General features: G+C 36.1%; 1 protein-coding gene across 1 annotated transcript in view; it reads left to right on the forward strand.

The window, feature by feature from the left end:
• Positions 1–24,267, forward strand: part of smurf2 (SMAD specific E3 ubiquitin protein ligase 2) — a 203,916-nt gene that overhangs the window by 173,487 nt on the left and 6,162 nt on the right. Inside the window, exons 15-17 of the mRNA XM_061973879.2 lie at positions 3,538–3,716; positions 12,806–13,064; positions 20,722–20,923. Coding sequence (XP_061829863.1) covers positions 3,538–3,716; positions 12,806–13,064; positions 20,722–20,923 — 640 coding nt within the window. The remainder of the gene's footprint in view (positions 1–3,537; positions 3,717–12,805; positions 13,065–20,721; positions 20,924–24,267) is intronic.

The raw sequence follows: 24,267 nt of genomic DNA on the forward strand, positions 1-24,267 counted from the left end.
CTAAGTATTCATTAAGTACCACCATAATGACAACATTAAAATACAGTAGTGTAGTAGACCTAAGTATTCATTAAGTACCACCATAATGACAACATTAAATACAGTAGTGTAGTAGACATAAGTATTCATTAATGACAACATTAAATACAGTAGTGTAGTAGACCTAAGTATTCATTAAGTACCACCATGATGACATCATTAATATACAGTAGTGTAGTAGACCTATTAAGTACCACCATAATGACATCATTAAATACAGTAGTGTAGTAGACCTAAGTATTCATTAAGTACCACCATAATGACAACATTAAATACAGTAGTGTAGTAGCCCTAAGTATTCATTAAGTACCACCATGATGACATCATTAATATACAGTAGTGTAGTAGACCTATTAAGTACCACCATAATGACAACATTAAATACAGTAGTGTAGTAGACCTAAGTATTCATTAAGTACCACCATAATGACAACATTAAATACAGTAGTGTAGTAGACCTAAGTATTCATTAAGTACCACCATAATGACATCATTAAATACAGTAGTGTAGTAGACCTAAGTATTCATTAAGTACCACCATAATGACAACATTAAATACAGTAGTGTAGTAGACCTAAGTATTCATTAAGTACCACCATAATGACAACATTAATATACAGTAGTGTAGGAGACCTAAGTATTCATTAAGTACCACCATAATGACAACATTAAATACAGTAGTGTAGTAGACCTAAGTATTCATTAAGTACCACCATGATGACATCATTAATATACAGTAGTGTAGTAGACCTAAGTATTCATTAAGTACCACCATGATGACATCATTAATATACATTAGTGTAGTAGACCTAAGTATTCATTAAGTACCACCATGATGACATCATTAATATACAGTAGTGTAGTAGACCTAAGTATTCATTAAGTACCACCATAATGACAACATTAAATACAGTAGTGTAGTAGACCTAAGTATTCATTAAGTACCACCATAATGACAACATTAAATACAGTAGTGTAGTAGACCTAAGTATTCATTAAGTACCACCATAATGACATCATTAAATACAGTAGTGTAGTAGACCTAAGTATTCATTAAGTACCACCATAATGACAACATTAAATACAGTAGTGTAGTAGACCTAAGTATTCATTAAGTACCACCATAATGACAACATTAAATACAGTAGTGTAGTAGACCTAAGTATTCATTAAGTACCACCATAATGACAACATTAAATACAGTAGTGTAGGAGACCTAAGTATTCATTAAGTACCACCATAATGACAACATTAAATACAGTAGTGTAGTAGACCTAAGTATTCATTAAGTACCACCATGATGACATCATTAATATACAGTAGTGTAGTAGACCTAAGTATTCATTAAGTACCACCATGATGACATCATTAATATACATTAGTGTAGTAGACCTAAGTATTCATTAAGTACCACCATGATGACATCATTAATATACAGTAGTGTAGTAGACCTAAGTATTCATTAAGTACCACCATGATGACATCATTAAATACAGTAGTGTAGTAGACCTAAGTATTCATTAAGTACCACCATAATGACATCATTACATACAGTAGTGTAGTAGACCTAAGTATTCATTAAGTACCACCATAATGACAACATTAAAATACAGTAGTGTAGTAGACCTAAGTATTCATTAAGTACCACCATGATGACATCATTAATATACAGTAGTGTAGTAGACCTAAGTATTCATTAAGTACCACCATGATGACATCATTAAATACAGTAGTGTAGTAGACCTAAGTATTCATTAAGTACCACCATAATGACATCATTAAATACAGTAGTGTAGTAGACCTAAGTATTCATTAAGTACCACCATAATGACAACATTAATATACAGTAGTGTATTCATTCATTCATAATTGTAGAGTTGAGAGTTGGAAAAAAAAACATTGCACAGCCCTGAGTGGCAAAACTGAAAGTAAACAACAGATGTGACTAAAGGTGTGTGTGTGTGTGTGTGTGTGTGTGTCCTGTCCAGGAGCACCTGTCTTACTTTCACTTTGTGGGGCGCATCATGGTTTAAAAAAATAAAAATAAAAAATAAAAATAAAAATCTAAATTTTGGGAATAAAGAGTAAGAAAAAAACCTGGAGAAAATAATTAAAAGTCATAATTTTGGAGTTAAGAGTGAAAAAGCAAACAAAATAAACCTGGAGAAAATAATTTAAATTCATAATTGTAGAGTCGAGAGTAAAAAACCAAAAAAAACCAGAGATACCGTATTTTCCGCACTATTAGCCGCACCTAAAAACCACAAATTTACTCAAAAGCTGACAGTGCGGCTTATAACCCGGTGCGCTTTATATATGGATTAATATTAAGATTCATTTTCATAAAGTTTCGGTCTCGCAACTACGGTAAACAGCCGCCATCTTTTTTCCCCGTAGAAGAGGAAGTGCTTCTTCTTCTACGCAAGCAACCGCCAAGGTAAGCACCCGCCCCCATAGAACAGGAAGCGCTTCTTCTTCTACTGTAAGCAACCACCCGCCCGCGTAGAAGAAGAAGAAGTGCGCGGATATTACGTTTCATTTCCTTTGTGTGTTTACATCTGTAAAGACCACAAAATGGCTCCTACTAAGCGACAGGTTTCCAAGACGCAATCTCTCCATCCGCACACGGACTACTATTTCACAGCAACTGCCTAAAGACTTTCAAGAAAAGCTGGCTACTTTCCGTGCATATTGTAAAAACAAGATAGCTGAAAAAAAGATCCGGCCAGAGAACATTATCAACATGGACGAGGTTCCACTGACTTTTGATATTCCTGTGAACCGCACTGTGGATACAACGGGAGCACGTACGGTGAATATTCGCACCACAGGGAATGAGAAGTCATCCTTCACTGTGGTTCTAGCTTGCCATGCTAATGGCCAGAAACTTCCACCCATGGTGATATTCAAAAGGAAGACCTTGCCAAAAGAGACCTTTCCAGCCGGCGTCATCATAAAAGCTAACTCGAAGGGATGGATGGATGAAGAAAAGATGAGCGAGTGGTTAAGGTAAGTTTACGCGAAGAGGCCGGGTGGCTTTTTTCACGCAGCTCCGTCCATGTTGATATACGACTCCATGCGCGCCCACATCACGCTGGTTTTTAATATATTATTAAAGTTTGACTGACCTATCTGACTGTTTTTTTGACATTCCTTTAGCGCAGTTAGATGCGGCTTATAACACGGGGCGGCTTATAGGTGGACAAAGTTTTGAAATATGCCGTTCATTGAAGGCGCGGCTTATAACCCAGGGCGGCTTATGGTGCGGAAAATACAGTAATTGAAATTCATCATTTTGGGAGTCAAAAGTAAAAAACAAACAAACAAAAAAACCTGGAGAAAATCATTAAAATTCATAATTGTAGAGTTGAGAGTTGGAAAAAAAAACATTGCACAGCCCTGAGTGGCAAAACTGAAAGTAAACAACAGATGTGACTAAAGGTGTGTGTGTGTGTGTGTGTGTGTGTGTGTGTGTGTGTGTGTGTGTGTCCTGTCCAGGAGCACCTGTCTTACTTTCACTTTGTGGGGCGCATCATGGGGATGGCAGTGTTCCACGGTCACTACATCGATGGAGGCTTCACGCTGCCCTTCTACAAACAGCTGCTGGGGAAACCCATCACCCTGGATGACATGGAGTCTGTGGACCCAGACCTGCACAACAGCCTGGTGTGGATCTTGTACGTAGCAACACTCATTCACCATATAACTATTTATTCATTGTCTCACCATTTAACTATTTATTCATTGTCTCACCATAGAAGTATTTATTCATTGTGTCACCATATAAGTATTTATTCATTGTGTCATTACTATTGCTGATGACACAATTCATTATTATGATGAACACCAGAATAAATATGTGCTGTAAATGTATGAACGTGTTCCAACCAGGGTTGTACAGTATACCAGTACTAGTACAGTATCACGGTACTAATCAATTAAACACGGTACTATACTCTGTTTGAAAAGTACCAGTTCACTATTTATTTATTTTCTCGTCATGACAATACTGGTTTTACCAGCAGAGGAGCATGTTGGGCAGCGCACACACACAGAGTACTTACAAGCAGACACAGTGTGTAGACAGAAAAGGGAGAATGGACGCATTTTGGTGTAAAAAGTCAAGATAAAGGTGAAGTTATAACACTGAAACACCCTCAGGAAGAGCTGCTTGAAGACATGGCTCGCTACAAAATTCAACAACAAAAAAACTAACAAAGAAAACCTCTGTAGAAAATAATTAAAATTCATAATTTTGAGTAAAAAATAAACCTGGAGAAAATCATTAAAATTCATAATTGTAGAGTCGAGAGTTGAAAAAAATACTCTGGAAAAAATAGTTAAAATTCATAATTTTGGAGTCAAGAGTAAAAAAACAAAAACAGACCAAAAAAAACAGGAGAAAATCATTAGAATTCATAATTGTAGAGTCGAAAGTTGAAGAAAAAAAAAACCCCGGAGAAATTAGTTAAAATTCATAATTGTGGAGTTAAGAGTAAAAAACAAAAACAAAACTAAAAAATCCCCGGACAAATCATTAAAATTCCTGATTGTAGAGTCGAGAGTAAAAAACAACAACAACAAAAAAAAACCGGAGTATATAATTAAAATTCATAATTTTGGGAGTCAAGAGTAAAAAATAAAATAAAAAAACCTGGAGAAAATCATTAAAATTCACAATTGTAGAGTTGAGAGTTGGAAAAAAATACTCTGGAGAAAATAGATAAAATTTATAATGTTGGAGTCAAAAGAGTAAAAAAAAGAAACAAACAATAAAACCTGGAGAAAATCATTAAAAGTCATAATTTTGTAGTCAAGAGTAAAGAAAACAAACAAAAAAACCTGGAGAAAATCATTAAAATTCATAATTGTAGAGTCGAGAGTTGAAAAAAATACTCTGGAAAAAATAGTTAAAATTCATAATTTTGGAGTCAAGTAAAAAAACAAAAACAGACCAAAAAAACAGGAGAAAATCATTAGAATTCATAATTGTAGAGTCGAAAGTTGAAGAAAAAAAAAACCCCGGAGAAATTAGTTAAAATTCATAATTGTGGAGTCAAGAGTAAAAAACAAAAACAAAACTAAAAAATCCCCGTAGAAATCATTCAAATTCCTGATTGTAGAGTCGAGAGTAAAAAAACAACAACAACAAAAAACCCCGGAGTATATAATTAAAATTCATAATTTTGGGAGTCAAGAGTAAAAAATGAAAAAAAAAACTTGGAGAAAATCATTAAAATTCACAATTGTAGAGTCGAGAGTTGGAAAAAAATACTCTGGAGAAATTAGTTAAAATTCATAATTGTGGAGTCAAGAGTAAAAAACAAAAACAAAACTAAAAAATCCCAGAAGAAATCATTAAAATTCCTGATTGTAAAGCCGAGAGTAAAAAAACAACAACAGACCCAAAAAAAACAGGAGAAAATCATTAGAATTCATAATTGTAGAGTCGAAAGTTGAAGAAAAAAAACCCCCGGAGAAATTAGTTAAAATTGATAATTGTGGAGTCAAGAGTAAAAAACAAAAACAAAACTAAAAAATCCCCGGAGAAATCATTAAAATTCCTGATTGTAGAGTCGAGAGTAAAAAAACAACAACAGACCAAAAAAAAACAGGAGAAAATCATTAGAATTCATAATTGTAGAGTCGAAAGTTGAAGAAAAAAAAACCCTTGAGAAATTAGTTAAAATTCATAATTGTGGAGTCAAGAGTAAAAAACAAAAACAAAACAAAAAAATCCCCGGAGAAATCATTAAAATTCCTGATTGTAGAGTCGAGAGTAAAAAACAACAACAACAAAAAAACCCCGGAGTATATAATTAAAATTCATAATTTTGGGAGTCAAGAGTAAAAAATAAAATAAAAAACCTGGAGAAAATCATTAAAATTCACAATTGTAGAGTCGAGAGTTGGAAAAAAATACTCTGGAGAAAATAGTTCAAATTTATAATGTTGGAGTCAAAAGAGTAAAAAAAAGAAACAAACAATAAAACCTGGAGAAAATCCTTAAAAGTCATAATTTTGTAGTCAAGAGTAAAGAAAACAAACAAAAAAACCTGGAGAAAATCATTAAAATTCATAATTGTAGAGTCGAGAGTTGAAAAAAATACTCTGGAAAAAATAGTTAAAATTCATAATTTTGGAGTCGAGTAAAAAAACAAAAACAGACCAAAAAAACAGGAGAAAATCATTAGAATTCATAATTGTAGAGTCGAAAGTTGAAGAAAAAACCCCCCGGAGAAATTAGTTAAAATTCATAATTGTGGAGTCAAGAGTAAAAAACAAAAACAAAACTAAAAAATCCCCGTAGAAATCATTAAAATTCCTGATTGTAGAGTCGAGAGTAAAAAACAACAACAAAACCCCCCGGAGTATATAATTAAAATTCATAATTTTGGGAGTCAAGAGTAAAAAATAAAATAAAAAACCTGGAGAAATTCATTAAAATTCACAATTGTAGAGTCGAGAGTTGGAAAAAAAGACTCTGGAGAAAATAGTTCAAATTCATAATTTTTGAGTCAAAAGAGTAATAAAAAAAGAACCAAACAATAAAACCTGGAGAAAATCATTAAAATTCACAATTGTAGAGTCGAGAGTTGGGAAAAAAGACTCTGGAGAAAATAGTTAAAATTCATAATTTTGGAGTCAAAAGAGTAATAAAAAAAAAACCAAACAATAAAACCTGGAGAAAATCATTAAAATTCACAATTGTAGAGTCGAGATTTGGAAAAAAAGACTCTGGAGAAAATAGTTAAAATTCATAATTTTGGAGTCAAAAGAGTAATAAAAAAAGAACCAAACAATAAAACCTGGAAAAAAATCATTAAAATTCACAATTGTAGAGTCGAGAGTTGGAAAAAAAAAGACTCTGGAGAAAATAGTTAAAATTCATAATTTTGGAGTCAAAAGAGTAATAAAAAAAGAACCAAACAATAAAACCTGGAGAAAATCATTAAAATTCACAATTGTAGAGTCGAGAGTTGGAAAAAAAAGACTCTGGAGAAAATAGTTAAAATTCATAATTTTGGAGTCAAAAGAGTAATAAAAAAAGAACCAAACAATAAAACCTGGAAAAAATCATTAAAATTCACAATTGTAGAGTCGAGAGTTGGAAAAAAAAAGACTCTGGAGAAAATAGTTAAAATTCATAATTTTGGAGTCAAAAGAGTAAAAAAAAGAACCAAACAATAAAACCTGGAGAAAATCATTAAAATTCACAATTGTAGAGTCGAGAGTTGGAAAAAAAGACTCTGGAGAAAATAGTTAAAATTCATAATTTTGGAGTCAAAAGAGTAATAAAAAAAGAACCAAACAATAAAACCTGGAGAAAATCATTAAAATTCGTAATTTTGTAGTCAAGAGTAAAGAAAACAAACAAAAAAAAACCTGGAGAAAATCATTAAAATTCATAATTGTAGAGTCGAGAGTTAAAAAAAAACAACAAAAAAGTTTAAAATAACTAAAATTCATAATTTTGGGAGTCAAAAGTAAAAAACAAACAAAAAAAACCTGGAGAAAATCGTTAGCCAGCGGCTAACATCCATCCACAGTGTTTTAGCTACTTCTAAATCACTAATCCTCGTTTCCATGGCGACAAATAAAGTAAGTTTCTTACAATTAACATTATCACTGGAGGACGAGGAATAGCTAAACATGCTTCACTACACACCGTAGGAGGATACAATAGCTCACCGCCGTCACAATGTAAACAAATGCCATGGGTGGATCTACACCTGACATCCACTGTAATGATACCAAGTACAGGAGCGTATCTAGTCGATACTTCTATGACAACAATATGTTTTTCCTTTTTTTTAAATGTATATAATGTTTATAAAGTCAGTAAATACATCCCTGGACACATGAGGACTTTGAATAGGACCAATGTATGATCCTGTAACTACTTGGTATCACATCCATACCTAAATGTGTGGTATCATCCAAAACTAATGTCAAGTATCAAAGAAGAGAAGAATAAGTGATTATGACATTTTAACAGAAGTGTAGATAGAACATGTTCAAACAGAAAATAAGCAGATATTAACAGTAAATGAACAAGTAGATTAATAATCCATTTTTACAGTTTGTCCCTCATAATGTGTACAAAATAATAGGTGTATAAATGACACAATATGTTACTGCAGACTAATAGGAGTCTTTGTTTGTTTACTTACTACTAAAAGACAAGTTGTCTAGTATGTTGACTATTTTATTTAAGGATTAAATGACAATAATAAACATATGTTTCATGTACACTAACATTTTTTGTTACAATAAAGACAATAATGACATTTTTTGTGGTCCCCTTTATTTAGAAAAGTATCAAAATACAATTTGGTACCTTTTTTGGTATACTTGACATGCTTACTGTTAGCATGTAAGCTTTTTTAGCTCTTTTTCCAGGTATATACCTCAGAGTCACATTATGGTACTTGATGCATGCGAGCCTTTTTTTTTTTAGCAGAATCATTTATTTTGGCACTTGACGCATAAGCTTACTGTTAGCATGCTAATGCTACCATATTAGATTTTTTTTTAGCTATTTTTGCAAGTATACACAGTGTTTCCCACAGGACAGGCATCTATTTGTGGTGGTGTGGTCGGGGGGTGGCGGCGGCAGCGGCGATGACCAAGAAGAGCGCGGAGTTGGAATATAATTACAACATTTTATGTACATATTTATATACAGATTTGAACAATTAGTGATTCACTGAAATATATTTATTAATTGTGGTTCTTACATAAAATATATCTTATAAAATATAAAAGCTAAAATGTCTCTTAAAGCTCTGCCCCTTTAATTAGTGAATACTAAATAATTTAACTTTAGCCTACTACTACAACCATATTATTTACCAGCAACATGTAGTGAAACAGAGGCAGAGGTGTCCTGCCACAGTCAGTCAACCTCCTCCTCCTGCTGCTGCTGAACAGGTCGCACCTGTGGTCCGGACTGTAGGCCTACCTCCTCTCCAAGTTGAGCCCTTTTCGGCCGTTGAAAATATTTTTCTATACTCATCTGTGTGAAGGAGTGAACATCCAACATTAGAATTTATTACTAACAACAGAACCGCTCTATGTACAGTGCCGTCTAACCTTAAGCGGCAGCAGCTCAACACATGCAGGGTTCAACGTTAAGGTTTTTTTCTACTTGCCCGACTTCTCAAATCTACTTGCCCCAATATTTTTACTTGTCCTGCCTAGGTTTTTTTCTGGCTGTGTAGTGCTCATGGCTTATATCTTACTAAAATTATTCCCGTTGACTATTTACAACACTACACAGTATTTATTATTATTATTATTATTATCTATAATTACATTTAAATGGCATTGCATACATGTAAAATTAAATGCTATTTCACATTATTTGACCAGTAGCAGTTACACCCATCTGAACAGGTCAGCCACCTGTTTAAAGTCCGATCACAGTTGAAATCTTGAAATGAAGGGCCTTTAATGGCCAAAACATTAACCTGGACAACATTTTAACAGCTGGTTGGCTCAGATTTTATTCTTTTCATTGCATTCACATGCTGCAGTGGACAGTGGACAATTTAGCTTCAGTATTAATGTAGTATTTGAAGCACCGTCTCCACGTGTGTTTATTGACAACAGGGTTATAACCTGGACACGTTAGCTCGTCGGTATGAAAACAGGTGATTGTTACTACGTGCGTCTGCCCCGGCCCCCGAGTCAAACAGCGGCGGTGTTAATGAAGCAGCGTCAGGCTGCTCACCGTCAGTGAAACGCTCGGTGAAATCGCGGATTAACGTTAAATATATGACGAGCCGCGAGCGATGCAGCTATAACCTATCTACCTATAACCTATATTACCCTCGTATTTTGATCCCGTCCGTCCGTCCCTCTTCTTCTTCTTCTGGCCCACCAGGTGAATTAAGTGCTATTGGCGGAGTTACAATGCATAGTAGGCTACCGCCACCTACTGCACCGGAGTTGTAACTACAAGCAACATTCACAGACAGTCCCATTGCTTTTATGAGCGGTCGAGCGAGTCAAAAGCCGAAAAATGTCATTTGTGGCGGACGTAATTCTTTCGTGGCGGGCCGCCACAAATAAATGAATGTGTGGGAAACACTGATACAACTCAGAGTCATATATTTTGGCACTTAACGCACGCTTGTTGTTAGCATTTTATCTTTTTTTATACACCTCGGTCATGTATTTTGGTTTTTGACACACGCTAACATTAGCATGTTACCTTTTGTAGCAAATTTTACAGCCCTACACCTCAGAATAACTTTTGCCGTACTTGATGCATGTTTACTGTTAGCATGCTAACGTTAGCGTGTTAGCTTCTTTAGCTAACTTTACATGTATACAACTCAGTAATATATTTTGGCACTTGACGCATGCTTATTGTTAGGATTTTAACTTTTTTTAGCTATTTTTCGACACATGCTAACATAAGCTTGTTATCTTTTGTAGAACATTTTACAGGTACACACCTCAGAATAACTTTTGCCGTACTTGTTTACTGTTAGCATGCTAACGTTAGCGTGTTAGCTACTTTAGCTAACTTTACATGTATACAACTCAGTATTATATTTTGGCACTTGACGCATGCTTATTGTTAGGATTTTAACTTTTTTTGAGCTATTTTTCGAGGTATACTTCCTTGGTTTTTGACGCACGCTAACATTAGCATGTTACCTTTTGTAGCAAATTTTAAAGCCATACACCTCAGAATAACTTTTTCCGTACTTGATGCATGTTTACTGTTAGCATGCTAACGTTAGCTTGTTAGCTACTTTAGCTAACTTTACAGGTATACAACTCAATCATATATTTTGGCACTTGACGCACGCTTATTGTTAGGATTTTAACTTTTTTTGAGCTATTTTTCGAGGTATACACCTCTTGGTTTTTGACACACGCTAACATTAGTACCTTTTGTAGAAAATTTTACGGCCATACACCTCAGTATAACTTTTGCCGTACTTGATGCATGTTTACTGTTAGCATGCTAACGTTAGCGTGTTAGCTACTCTAGCTAACTTTACAGGTATACAACTCAATCATATATTTTGGCACTTGACGCACGCTTATTGTTAGGATTTTAACTTTTTTTAGCTATTTTTCGAGGTATACACCTCTTGGTTTTTGACACACGCTAACATTAGCATGTTGTCTTTTGTAGAAAATTTTACGGCCATACACTTCAGTATAACTTTTGCCGTACTTGATGCATGTTTACTGTTAGCATGCTAACGTTAGCGTGTTAGCTACTTTAGCTAACTTTACATGTATACAACTCAGTATTATATTTTGGCACTTGACGCATGCTTATTGTTAGGATTTTAACTTTTTTTAGCTATTTTTCGAGGTATACACCTCTTGGTTTTTGACGCACGCTAACATTAGCATGTTGTCTTTTGTATAAAATTTTACAGCCATGCACCTCAGTATAACTTTTGCCGTACTTGATGCATGTTTACTGTTAGCATGCTAACGTTAGCGTGTTAGCTTCTTTAGCTAACTTTACATGTATACAACTCAGTAATATATTTTGGCACTTGACGCATGCTTATTGTTAGGATTTTAACTTTTTTTAGCTATTTTTCGAGGTATACACCTCTTGGTTTTTGACACACGCTAACATTAGCATGTTGTCTTTTGTAGAAAATTTTACAGCCATGCACCTCAGTATAACTTTTGCCGTACTTGATGCATGTTTACTGTTAGCATGCTAACGTTAGCGTGTTAGCTTCTTTAGCTAACTTTACAGGTATACAACTCAATCATATATTTTGGCACTTGACGCACGCTTAATGTTAGGATTTTAACTTTTTTTAGCTATTTTTCGAGGTATACACCTCTTGGTTTTTGACGCACGCTAACATTAGCATGTTGTATTTTGTAGAAAATTTTACGGCCATACACTTCAGTATAACTTTTGCCGTACTTGATGCATGTTTACTGTTAGCATGCTAACGTTAGCTTGTTAGCTACTTTAGCTAACTTTACAGGTATACAACTCAATCATATATTTTGGCACTTGACGCACGCTTATTGTTAGGATTTTAACTTTTTTTAGCTATTTTTCGAGGTATACACCTCTTGGTTTTTGACGCACGCTAACATTAGCATGTTGTCTTTTGTAGAAAATTTTACAGCCATACACCTCAGTATAACTTTTTCCGTACTTGATGCATGTTTACTGTTAGCATGCTAACGTTAGCGTGTTAGCTTCTTTAGCTAACTTTACATGTATACAACTCATTAATATATTTTGGCACTTAACGCACGCTTATTGTTAGGATTTTAACCTTTTTTTAGCTATTTTTTCGAGGTATACTTCCTTGGTTTTTGACGCACGCTAACATTAGCATGTTGTCTTTTGTAGAAAATTTTACAGCCATACACCTCAGTATAACTTTTGCCGTACTTGATGCATGTTTACTGTTAGCATGCTAACGTTAGCGTGTTAGCTACTTTAGCTAACTTTACATGTATACAAGTCAGTAATATATTTTGGCACTTGACGCATGCTTATTGTTAGGATTTTAACTTTTTTCGACGCACGCTAACATTAGCATGTTATCTTTTGTAGAACATTTTACAGGTATACACCTCAGAATACTTTCACTGTTAGCATGTAAGCTTTTTTTTAGCTATTTTTCCAGGTATATACCTCAGAGTCACATTTTGCTAGCCTTTTTTTTTTTATCAGAATGATTTATTTTGTCACTTGACGCATACAATAGATGTTGTTCATGTACCTGATCCTGGTCTAACTTGGTTTTAGGGACAACGACATCACCGGCGTGCTGGACCACACCTTCTGTGTGGAACACAACGCCTACGGCGAGATCATCCAGCATGAGCTCAAGCCCAACGGGAAGAGCATCCCCGTCACGCAGGACACCAAGAAGGAATACGTCCGCCTCTACGTCAACTGGCGCTTCCTGCGTGGCATCGAGGCCCAGTTCTTGGCTCTGCAGAAGGGCTTCAACGAGGTCATCCCCCAGCACCTGCTGAAGGCTTTTGACGAGAAGGAGCTGGAGGTGACCTCACTTTGTCATCTTCTATTTGCACGTCCTCCTCCATGCCAGACATTTACCTTCATGTGATTGCAGGTGTTCATCTACTAACCCCGTTTCCATTTGAGTTGGGAAATTGTGTTAGATGTAAATATAAACGGAATACAATGATTTGCAAATCCTTTTCAAGCCATATTCAGTTGAATGCACTACAAAGACAACATATTTGATGTTATTTACTTTTGGCAAATAATAATTAACTTAGAATTTCATGGCTGCAACAAGTGACAAAGTAGTTGAGAAAGGGCATGTTCACCACTGTGTTACATGGCCTTTCCTTTTAACAACACTCGGTAAAGGTTTGGGAACTGAGGAGACACATTTTTGAAGTGGAATTCTTTCCCATTCTTGCTTGATGTACAGCTTAAGTTGTTCAACAGTCCGGGGGTCTCCCTTGTGCTATTTTAGGCTTCATAATGCACCAATGGGAGACAGGTCTGGACTACATGCAGGCCAGTCTAGTACCCGCACTCTTTTACTATGAAGCCACGTTGATGTAACATGTGGCTTGGCATTGTCTTGCTGAAATAAGCAGGGGCGTCCATGGTAATGTTGCTTGGATGGCAACATATGTTGCTCCAAAAGCTGTATGTACCGTATTTTCCGCACTATAAGGCGCACCTAAAAACCACAAATTTTCTCAAAAGCTGACAGTGCGCCTTATAACCCGGTGCGCTTTATATATGGATAAATATTCAGATTCATTTTCATAAAGTTTCGGTCTCGCAACTACGGTAAACAGCCGCCATCTTTTTTCCCCGTAGAAGAGGAAGTGCTTCTTCTTCTACGCAAGCAACCGCCAAGGTAAGCACCCGCCCCCATAGAACAGGAAGCGCTTCTTCTTCTACTGTAAGCAACCACCCGCCCGCGTAGAAGAAGAAAAAGCGCGCGGATATTACCGTACGTTTCATTTCCTTTGTGTGTTTACATCTGTAAAGACCACAAAATGGCTCCTACTAAGCGACAGGGATCCGGTTCATGAAAAGACGCAATCTCTCCATCCGCACACGGACTACTATTTCACAGCAACTGCCTAAAGACTTTCAAGAAAAGCTGGCTACTTTCCGTGCATATTGTAAAAACAAGATAGCTGAAAAAAAGATCCGGCCAGAGAACATTATCAACATGGACGAGGTTCCACTGACTTTTGATATTCCTGTGAACCGCACTGTGGATACAACGGGAGCACGTACGGTGAATATTCGCACCACAGGGAATGAGAAGTCATCCTTCACTGTGGTTCTAGCTTGCCATGCTAATGGCCAGAAACTTCCACCCATGGTGATATTCAAAAGGAAGACCTTGCCAAAAGAGACCTTTCCAGCCGGCGTCATCATAAAAGCTAACTCGAAGGGATGGATGAAGAAAAGATGAGCGAGTGGTTAAGGTAAGTTTAAGTTTACGCGAAGAGGCCGGGTGGCTTTTTTCACGCAGCTCCGTCCATGTTGATATACGACTCCATGCGCGCCCACATCACGCTGGTTTTTAATATATTATTAAAGTTTGACTGACCTATCTGACTGTTTTTTTGACATTCCTTTAGCGCAGTTAGATGCGGCTTATAACACGGGGCGGCTTATAGGTGGACAAAGTTTTGAAATATGCCGTTCATTGAAGGCGCGGCTTATAACCCAGGGCGCCTTATGGTGCGGAAAATACGGTACCTTTCAGCATTAATGGTGCCTTCACAGATGTGTAAGTTACCCATGTCTTGGCCACTAATACACCCCCATACCATCACACATGCTGACTTTTACACTTTGCGCCTAGAACAATCCGGATGGTTCTTTTCCTCTTTGGTCCGGAGGACACGACGTGCACAGTTTCCAAAAAAAAATTTGAAATGTGGACTCGTCAGACCACAGAACACTTTTACACTTTGCCTCAGTCCATCTTAGATGAGCTCAGGCCCAGTGAAGCCGACGGCGTTTCTGGGTGTTGTTGATAAACGGTTTTCGCCTTGCATCGGAGAGTTTTAACTTGCACTTACAGATGTGGCGACCAACTGTAGTTACTGACAGTGGGTTTCTGAAGTGTTCCTGAGCCCATGTGGTGATATCCTTTACACACTGATGTCGCTTGTTGATGCAGTACAGCCTGAGGGATGGAAGGTCACGGGCTTAGCTGCTTACGTGCAGTGATTTCTCCAGATTTTCTGAACCCTTTGATGATATTACGGAGCGTAGATGGTGAAATCCCTAAATTCCTTGCAATAGCTGGTTGAGAAAGGTTTTTCTTAAACTGTTCAACAATTTGCTCAGGCATTTATTGACAAAGTGGTGACCCTCGCCCCATCCTTGTTTGTGAATGACTGAGCATTTCATGGAATCTACTTTTATACCCAATCATGGCACCCACCTGTTCCCAATTAGCCTGTTCACCTGTGGGATGTTCCAAATAAGTGTTTGATGAGCATTCCTCAACTTTATCAGTATTTATTGCCACCTTTCCCAACTTCTTTGTCACGTGTTGCTGGCATCAAATTCTAAAGTTAATGATTATTTGCAAAAAAAAATAAAGTTTATGAGTTTGAACATCAAATATGTTGTCTTTGTAGCATATTCAACTGAATATGGCTTGAAAAGGATTTGCAAATCATTGTATTCCGTTTATATTTACATCTAACACAATTTCCCAACTCATATGGAAACGGGGTTTGTACTAACTTTAACCCCGCAGAAAATCATTAAAATTCACCATTGTGGAGTCAAGAGTGGAAAACAAACCAACAAACAAACAAAAAACCCGGAGAAAATGATTACAATTCATAATTGTAGAGTCGAGAGTTAAAAATAAATGAATAAAAACCTGCAGAAAATCATTAAAATTCAATATTGTAGGATATAATTAAAATGTATAATTTTGGAGTCAAGAGTGGAAAACAAACTAAACCAAAAATACTCTGAGAAAATCATTAAAATTCATAATTGTGGAATCGAGAGTTTAAAAAAAAAAAAACCTAGAGAAAATCATTAAAATTCATAATTGTAGAGTCGAGAGTTTAAAAAAACAACAACCCGGAGATAATACTTAAAATGTATAATTGTTGAGTCAAGAGTGGGAAAAAAAAAAAAAAAAACCCGGAGAAAATCATTAAAATGCATAATTGTAGAGTCGAGAATTAAAAAAACAAATCTGAAGAAAATCATTAAAATTCATAATTTTGGAGTCTAGAGTTAAAAAAAAACCCTAAAGAAAATCATTAAAATTCATAATTGTAGAGTCGAGAGTTTAAAAAAACAACAACCCGGAGATAATACTTAAAATGTATAATTGTTGAGTCAAGAGTGAAAAAAAAATAAATAAAATAAAAAAAAACCCGGAGAAAATCATTAAAATGCATAATTGTAGAGTCGAGAATTAAAAAAACAACAACCCGGAGATAATACTTAAAATGTATAATTGTTGAGTCAAGAGTGAAAAAAACCAAAAAAAAAACAAAAAAAACCCGGAGAAAGTCATTAAAATGCATAATTGTAGAGTCGAGAATTAAAAAAACAAATCTGAAGAAAATCATTAAAATTCATAATTTTGGAGTCTAGAGTTAAAAAAAAAAAACCTAAAGAAAATCATTAAAATTCATAATTGTAGAGTCGAGAGTTTAAAAAAACAACAACCCGGAGATAATACTTAAAATGTATAATTGTTGAGTCAAGAGTGAAAAAAAACAAAAAAAAAACAAAAAAAAACCGGAGAAAGTCATTAAAATGCATAATTGTAGAGTCGAGAATTAAAAAAACAAATCTGAAGAAAATCATTAAAATTCATAATTTTGGAGTCTAGAGTTAAAAAAAAAAACCTAAAGAAAATCATTAAAATTCATAATTGTAGAGTCGAGAGTTTAAAAAAACAACAACCCGGAGATAATACTTAAAATGTATAATTGTTGAGTAAAGAGTGAAAAAAAAAAAAACCGGAGAAAATCATTAAAATTCATAATTGTAGAGTCGAGAGTTTAAAAAAACAACAACCCGGAGATAATACTTAAAAAGTATAATTGTTGAGTCAAGAGTGAAAAAAAAACAAAAAAAAAAAAAAACCCGGAGAAAATCATTAAAATTCATAATTGTAGAGTCGAGAGTTTAAAAAAACAACAACCCGGAGATAATACTTAAAATGTATAATTGTTGAGTCAAGAGTGAAAAAAAAAAAAAAACCCGGAGAAAATCATTAAAATGCATAATTGTAGAGTCGAGAATTAAAAAAACAAATCTGAAGAAAATCATTAAAATTCATAATTTTGGAGTCTAGAGTTAAAAAAAACCCCTAAAGAAAATCATTAAAATTCATAATTGTAGAGTCGAGAGTTTAAAAAAACAACAACCCGGAGATAATACTTAAAATGTATAATTGTTGAGTCAAGAGTGAAAAAAAAAAAAAAAAAAAAAAACCCCGGAGAAAATCATTAAAATGCATAATTGTAGAGTCGAGAATTAAAAAAACAAATCTGAAGAAAATCATTAAAATTCATAATTTTGGAGTCTAGAGTTAAAAAAAAAAACCTAAAGAAAATCATTAAAATTCATAATTGTAGAGTCGAGAGTTTAAAAAAACAACAACCCGGAGATAATACTTAAAATGTATAATTGTTGAGTCAAGAGTGAAAAAAAAAAAAAAAAAAAAAAAACCGGAGAAAATCATTAAAATGCATAATTGTAGAGTCGAGAATTAAAAAAACAAATCTGAAGAAAATCATTAAAATTCATAATTTTGGAGTCTAGAGTTAAAAAAAAACCCTAAAGAAAATCATTAAAATTCATAATTGTAGAGTCGAGAGTTTAAAAAAACAACAACCCGGAGATAATACTTAAAAAGTATAATTGTTGAGTCAAGAGTGAAAAAATAAAAAATAAAAATAAAAAAAACCCGGAGAAAATCATTAAAATGCATAATTGTAGAGTCGAGAATTAAAAAAACAAATCTGAAGAAAATCATTAAAATTCATAATTTTGGAGTCTAGAGTTAAAAAAAAAAACCTAAAGAAAATCATTAAAATTCATAATTGTAGAGTCGAGAGTTTAAAAAAACAACAACCCGGAGATAATACTTAAAATGTATAATTGTTGAGTCAAGAGTGAAAAAAAAAAAAAAAAAAAAAAACCCGGAGAAAATCATTAAAATGCATAATTGTAGAGTCGAGAATTAAAAAAACAAATCTGAAGAAAATCATTAAAATTCATAATTTTGGAGTCTAGAGTTAAAAAAAAACCCTAAAGAAAATCATTAAAATTCATAATTGTAGAGTCGAGAGTTTAAAAAAACAACAACCCGGAGATAATACTTAAAAAGTATAATTGTTGAGTCAAGAGTGAAAAAATAAAAAATACAAATAAAAAAACCCCGGAGAAAATCATTAAAATGCATAATTGTAGAGTCGAGAATTAAAAAAACAAATCTGAAGAAAATCATTAAAATTCATAATTTTGGAGTCTAGAGTTAAAAAAAAACCCTAAAGAAAATCATTAAAATTCATAATTGTAGAGTCGAGAGTTTAAAAAAACAACAACCCGGAGATAATACTTAAAATGTATAATTGTTGAGTCAAGAGTGAAAAAAAAAAAAAACCCGGAGAAAATCATTAAAATGCATAATTGTAGAGTCGAGAATTAAAAAAACAAATCTGAAGAAAATCATTAAAATTCATAATTTTGGAGTCTAGAGTTAAAAAAAAAACCCTAAAGAAAATCATTAAAATTCATAATTGAGAGTTTAAAAAAACAACAACCCGGAGATAATACTTAAAAAGTATAATTGTTGAGTCAAGAGTGGAAAGAAAAAAAAAAAAAAAAAAAAAAAAAAAAACCCGGAGAAAATCATTAAAATTCATAATTGTAGAGTCGAGAGTTTAAAAAAACAACAACCCGGAGATAATACTTAAAATGTATAATTGTTGAGTCAAGAGTGAAAAAAAAAAAACCCGGAGAAAATCATTAAAATGCATAATTGTAGAGTCGAGAATTAAAAAAACAAATCTGAAGAAAATCATTAAAATTCATAATTTTGGAGTCTAGAGTTAAAAAAAAACCCTAAAGAAAATCATTAAAATTCATAATTGTAGAGTCGAGAGTTTAAAAAAACAACAACCCGGAGATAATACTTAAAAAGTATAATTGTTGAGTCAAGAGTGAAAAAAAAAAAAAAAAAAAACTCGGAGAAAATCATTAAAATTCATAATTGTAGAGTCGAGAGTTTAAAAAAACAACAACCCGGAGATAATACTTAAAAAGTATAATTGTTGAGTCAAGAGTGAAAAAAAAAAAAAAAAAATACTCGGAGAAAATCATTAAAATTCATAATTGTAGAGTCGAGAGTTTAAAAAAACAACAACCCGGAGATAATACTTAAAATGTATAATTGTTGAGTCAAGAGTGAAAAAAAAAAAAAAAAAACCCGGAGAAAATCATTAAAATGCATAATTGTAGAGATGAGAATTAAAAAAACAAACCTGGAGAAAATCATTAAAATTCATAATTTTGGAGCCAAGAGTAAAAAAAAAAGAAGAAACCTGCAGAAAGTCGTGCAAATTCATAATTGTAAAGTTGAGCGTTAAAAAAAACAACAACCCGGAGATCATTAAAATTAGCAGGCTAACAATAATTGTGTGTCAAGTGCCAAAATATGACTCCGAATTGTAAAGCTGCAAAAATACAGTAGCTAAAAAAGCTATTGTATGTTAGCATGCTAACAGTAAACATATACGTCAAGTGCTAAAATAAATCATTCTGAAGAGTATACCTGTAAAAGTGACTAAAAAGGCTAGTGTAGCAACACGCTAACAGGCAGCCTAAATATATGACTGAGGATTAGACCCGTCAAAATAGATATTAAAAAAGTGTGCATCAAGTACCAAAAAAAGTTATTTTGAGGTGTTTTCCTGTAAGATTTGCTTTAAAAGCTAACATGCTAGCATGTTAGCGTGCGCCAAATACCAAAATACATGATTGATGTGTATACCTGTAAAAATAGCTAAAAAAGCTAATATGCTAAAATTAGCAAGTGCCAAAATATGACTCAGAATTGTATACCTGCAAAAATAGCTTAAAAAAAGCTATTGTATGTTAGCATGCTAACAGTAAACATAAACGTCAAGTACTAAAATTAATATTTCTGAGGAGTATACCTCTAGAATGTTCAAAAAAGGCTAGCATACATCAAGTACCAAAACGTATGACTCTGGGGTATATACCTGTAAAAATATATAAAAAAGCTAACACGCTAACGTGCATCTAGTACTAAAATACATGATTGAGGTGTATAGCTGCAATAATAGCAAAAAAAGCTAATATGCTAAAATTAGCAGCAAGTGCCAAAATATGATTCAGAATTTTATACCTACAAAAATAGCTATTGCATGGTAGCATGCTAACAGTAAACATAAACGTCAAGTACTAAAATTAATATTTCTGAGGAGTATACCTGTAAAATTTACTAAAAGGGCTAGCATACATCAAGTACCAAAATGTATGACTCTGGGGTATATACCTGTAAAACGATTTAAAAAAGCTAACACGCTAACGTGCATCAAGTACTAAAATACATGATTGAAGTGTATAGCTGTAATAATAACTGAACAAGCTAACATGCTAACAGTAAAAACCCTGAACTTTGGCCCCGCCTGCAGCTGATCGTGTGTGGTCTGGGGAAGATCGACATCAGCGACTGGAAGTCCAACACCAGACTGAAACACTGCACGGCCGACAGCAACATAGTCAAGTGGTTCTGGAAGGCTGTGGAGTCCTTTGATGAGGAGCGGCGAGCACGCCTGCTGCAGTTTGTCACTGGGTCCTCCAGGGTCCCTCTGCAAGGCTTCAAGGCCCTCCAAGGTAAGACTAGGTCTAGTCAGGCCCTCCAAGGTAAGAGTAGTTCTAGTCAGGCCCTCCAAGGTAAGACTAGTTCTAGTCAGGCCCTCCAAGGTAAGACTAGTTCTAGTCAGGGTGCACACACCAGGACAGCTTTATCAGTATCTCTGACCTAACTTGTCACAGGGGTTGGTACCCAGTCCTAGTATTCACTTCACCCTGAGTCCTTCTCTCATGGAACTCTGTCAGGTAGTCTTAGACTTAGATCAGTCACATCTAGTCTTAGGCTTAGATTGGTCACATCTAGTCTTGGACTTAGATTGGTCAGATCTAGTCTTGGACTTAGATTGGTCAGATCTAGTCTTGGACTTAGATTGGTCAGATCTAGTCTTGGACTTAGATTGGTCACATCTAGTCTTAGACTTAGATTGGTCAAATACAGTCTAAGACTTGGATTAGCCACATCTAGTCTAAGACTTAGATTGGTCACATCTAGTCTTAGACTTAGATTGGTCAAATACAGTCTAAGACTTGGATTAGCCACATCTAGTCTAAGACTTAGATTGGTCACATCTAGTCTTAGACTTAGATTGGTCAAATATAGTCTAAGACTTGGATTGGTCAAATCCAGTCTTAGATTAGATTGGTCACATCTAGTTTTAGGCTTAGATTGGTCACATCTAATCTTAGACTTAGATTGGTCACATCTAGTCTCAGACTTAGATTGGTCACATCTAGTCTAAGACTTAGATTGGTCACATCTAGTCTAAGACTTAGATTGGTCACATCTAGTTTTAGACTTAGATTGGTCACATCTAGTCTTAGACTTAGATTGGTCACATCTAGTCTCAGACTTAGATTGGTCACATCTAGTCTAAGACTTAGATTGGTCACATCTAGTCTAAGACTTAGATTGGTCACATCTAGTTTTAGACTTAGATTGGTCACATCTAGTCTTGGACTTAGATTGGTCACATCTAGTCTTAGACTTAGATTGGTCACATCTAGTGTAAGACTTAGATTGGTCACATCAAGTCTTAGACTTAGATCGGTCACATCTAGTCTTAGACTTAGATTGGTCAAATATAGTCTAAGACTTAGATCGGTCACATCTAGTCTTAGGCTTAGATTGGTCACATCTAGTCTCAGACTTAGATTGGTCACATCTAGTGATCAGTCAGATCTAGTCTAGTCTTAGGGCGATGAGTGTGTCAGCAGGTTTAAAAACATTCAAAAGGGTGAAACTAAAAAGACAAACAATATACACATGTTATGTATACATATATATATATACAGTATATGCAGTATTTCTTCTAAAAGACCCACCATGAAGTACCTGCCCGCACCGTCACTTTCTCAACTTCCCGTCAATAAAGTTTGATTGAAGGAACAAGCGGTAGGAAATGGATGGATGAATGGATGAAAATACAGACTTTTCAAAGATGTATTACCTGCCCTGACCACGTGATGGCGACATAAACACATGTAAAAGTTTGATTCAAAATACACACTTTTCAAAGATGTATTACCTGACCTGACCACATGATGGCGACATAAACACATTTAAAAGTTTGATTCAAAATACAGACTTTTCAAAGACACCGGCGGTGAGGGATGCCGTCAAGCTGAAGAAGGAGTCCTATCGGGTTCTTTTGGCTCATGGGACTCCTGAGGCAGCGGACAGGTACCGACAGGCCAAGCGGTGTGCGGCTTCAGCGGTCGCGGAGGCAAAAACTCGGACATGGGAGGAGTTCGGGGAAGCCATGGAAAACGACTTCCGGACGGCTTCGAAGCGATTCTGGACCACCATCCGCCGCCTCAGGAAGGGGAAGCAGTGCACTACCAACACCGTGTATGGTGCGGATGGTGTTCTGCTGACCTCGACTGCGGAAGTTGTGGATCGGTGGAGGGAATACTTCGAAGACCTCCTCAATCCCACCAACACGTCTTCCTATGAGGAAGCAGTGCCTGGGGAATCTGTGGTGGGCTCTCCTATTTCTGGGGCTGAGGTTGCTAAAGGTAGTTAAAAAGCTCCTCGGTGGCAAGGCCCCGGGGGTGGATGAGATCCACCCGGAGTTCCTTAAGGCTCTGGATGCTGTAGGGCTGTCTTGGTTGACAAGACTCTGCAGCATCGCGTGGACATCGGGGGCAGTACCTCTGGATTGGCAGACCGGGGTGGTGGTTCCTCTCTTTAAAAAGGGGAACCGGAGGGTGTGTTCTAACTATCGTGGGATCACACTCCTCAGCCTTCCCGGTAAGGTCTATTCAGGTGTACTGGAGAGGAGGCTACGCCGGATAGTCGAACCTCGGATTCAGGAGGAACAGTGTGGTTTTCGTCCTGGTCGTGGAACTGTGGACCAGCTCTATACTCTCGGCAGGGTCCTTGAGGGTGCATGGGAGTTTGCCCGACCAGTCTACATGTGCTTTGTGGACTTGGAGAAGGCATTCGACCGTGTCCCTCGGGAAGTCCTGTGGGGAGTGCTCAGAGAGTACGGGGTATCGGACTGTCTGATTGTGGCAGTCCGCTCCCTGTATGATCAGTGTCAGAGCTTGGTCATTGCCGGTAGTAAGTCGGACACGTTTCCAGTGAGGGTTGGACTCCGCCAAGGCTGCCCTTTGTCACCCATTCTGTTCATAACTTTTATGGACAGAATTTCTAGGTGCAGTCAAGGCGTTGAGGGGATCTGGTTTGGTGGCTGCAGGATTAGGTCTCTGCTTTTTGCAGATGATGTGGTCCTGATGGCTTCATCTGGCCAGGATCTTCAGCTCTCGCTGGATCGGTTCGCAGCCGAGTGTGAAGCGACTGGGATGAGAATCAGCACCTCCAAGTCCGAGTCCATGGTTCTCGCCCGGAAAAGGGTGGAGTGCCATCTCCGGGTTGGGGAGGAGATCTTGCCCCAAGTGGAGGAGTTCAAGTACCTCGGAGTCTTGTTCACGAGTGGGGGAGGAGTGGATCGTGAGATCGACAGGCGGATCGGTGCGGCGTCTTCAGTAATGCGGACGCTGTATCGATCCGTTGTGGTGAAGAAGGAGCTGAGCCGGAAGGCAAAGCTCTCGATTTACCGGTCGATCTACGTTCCCATCCTCACCTATGGTCATGAGCTTTGGGTTATGACCGAAAGGACAAGATCACGGGTACAAGCGGCCCAAATGAGTTTCCTCCGCCGGGTGGCGGGGCTCTCCCTTAGAGATAGGGTGAGAAGCTCTGTCATCCGGGGGGAGCTCAAAGTAAAGCCGCTGCTCCTCCACATCGAGAGGAGCCAGATGAGGTGGTTCGGGCATCTGGTCAGGATGCCACCCGAGCGCCTCCCTAAGGAGGTGTTTAGGGCATGTCCGACCGGTAGGAGGCCACGGGGAAGACCCAGGAC

Source organism: Nerophis lumbriciformis, linkage group LG22, assembly GCF_033978685.3.
Source record: "Nerophis lumbriciformis linkage group LG22, RoL_Nlum_v2.1, whole genome shotgun sequence".
Classification (NCBI taxonomy): domain Eukaryota; kingdom Metazoa; phylum Chordata; class Actinopteri; order Syngnathiformes; family Syngnathidae; genus Nerophis; species Nerophis lumbriciformis.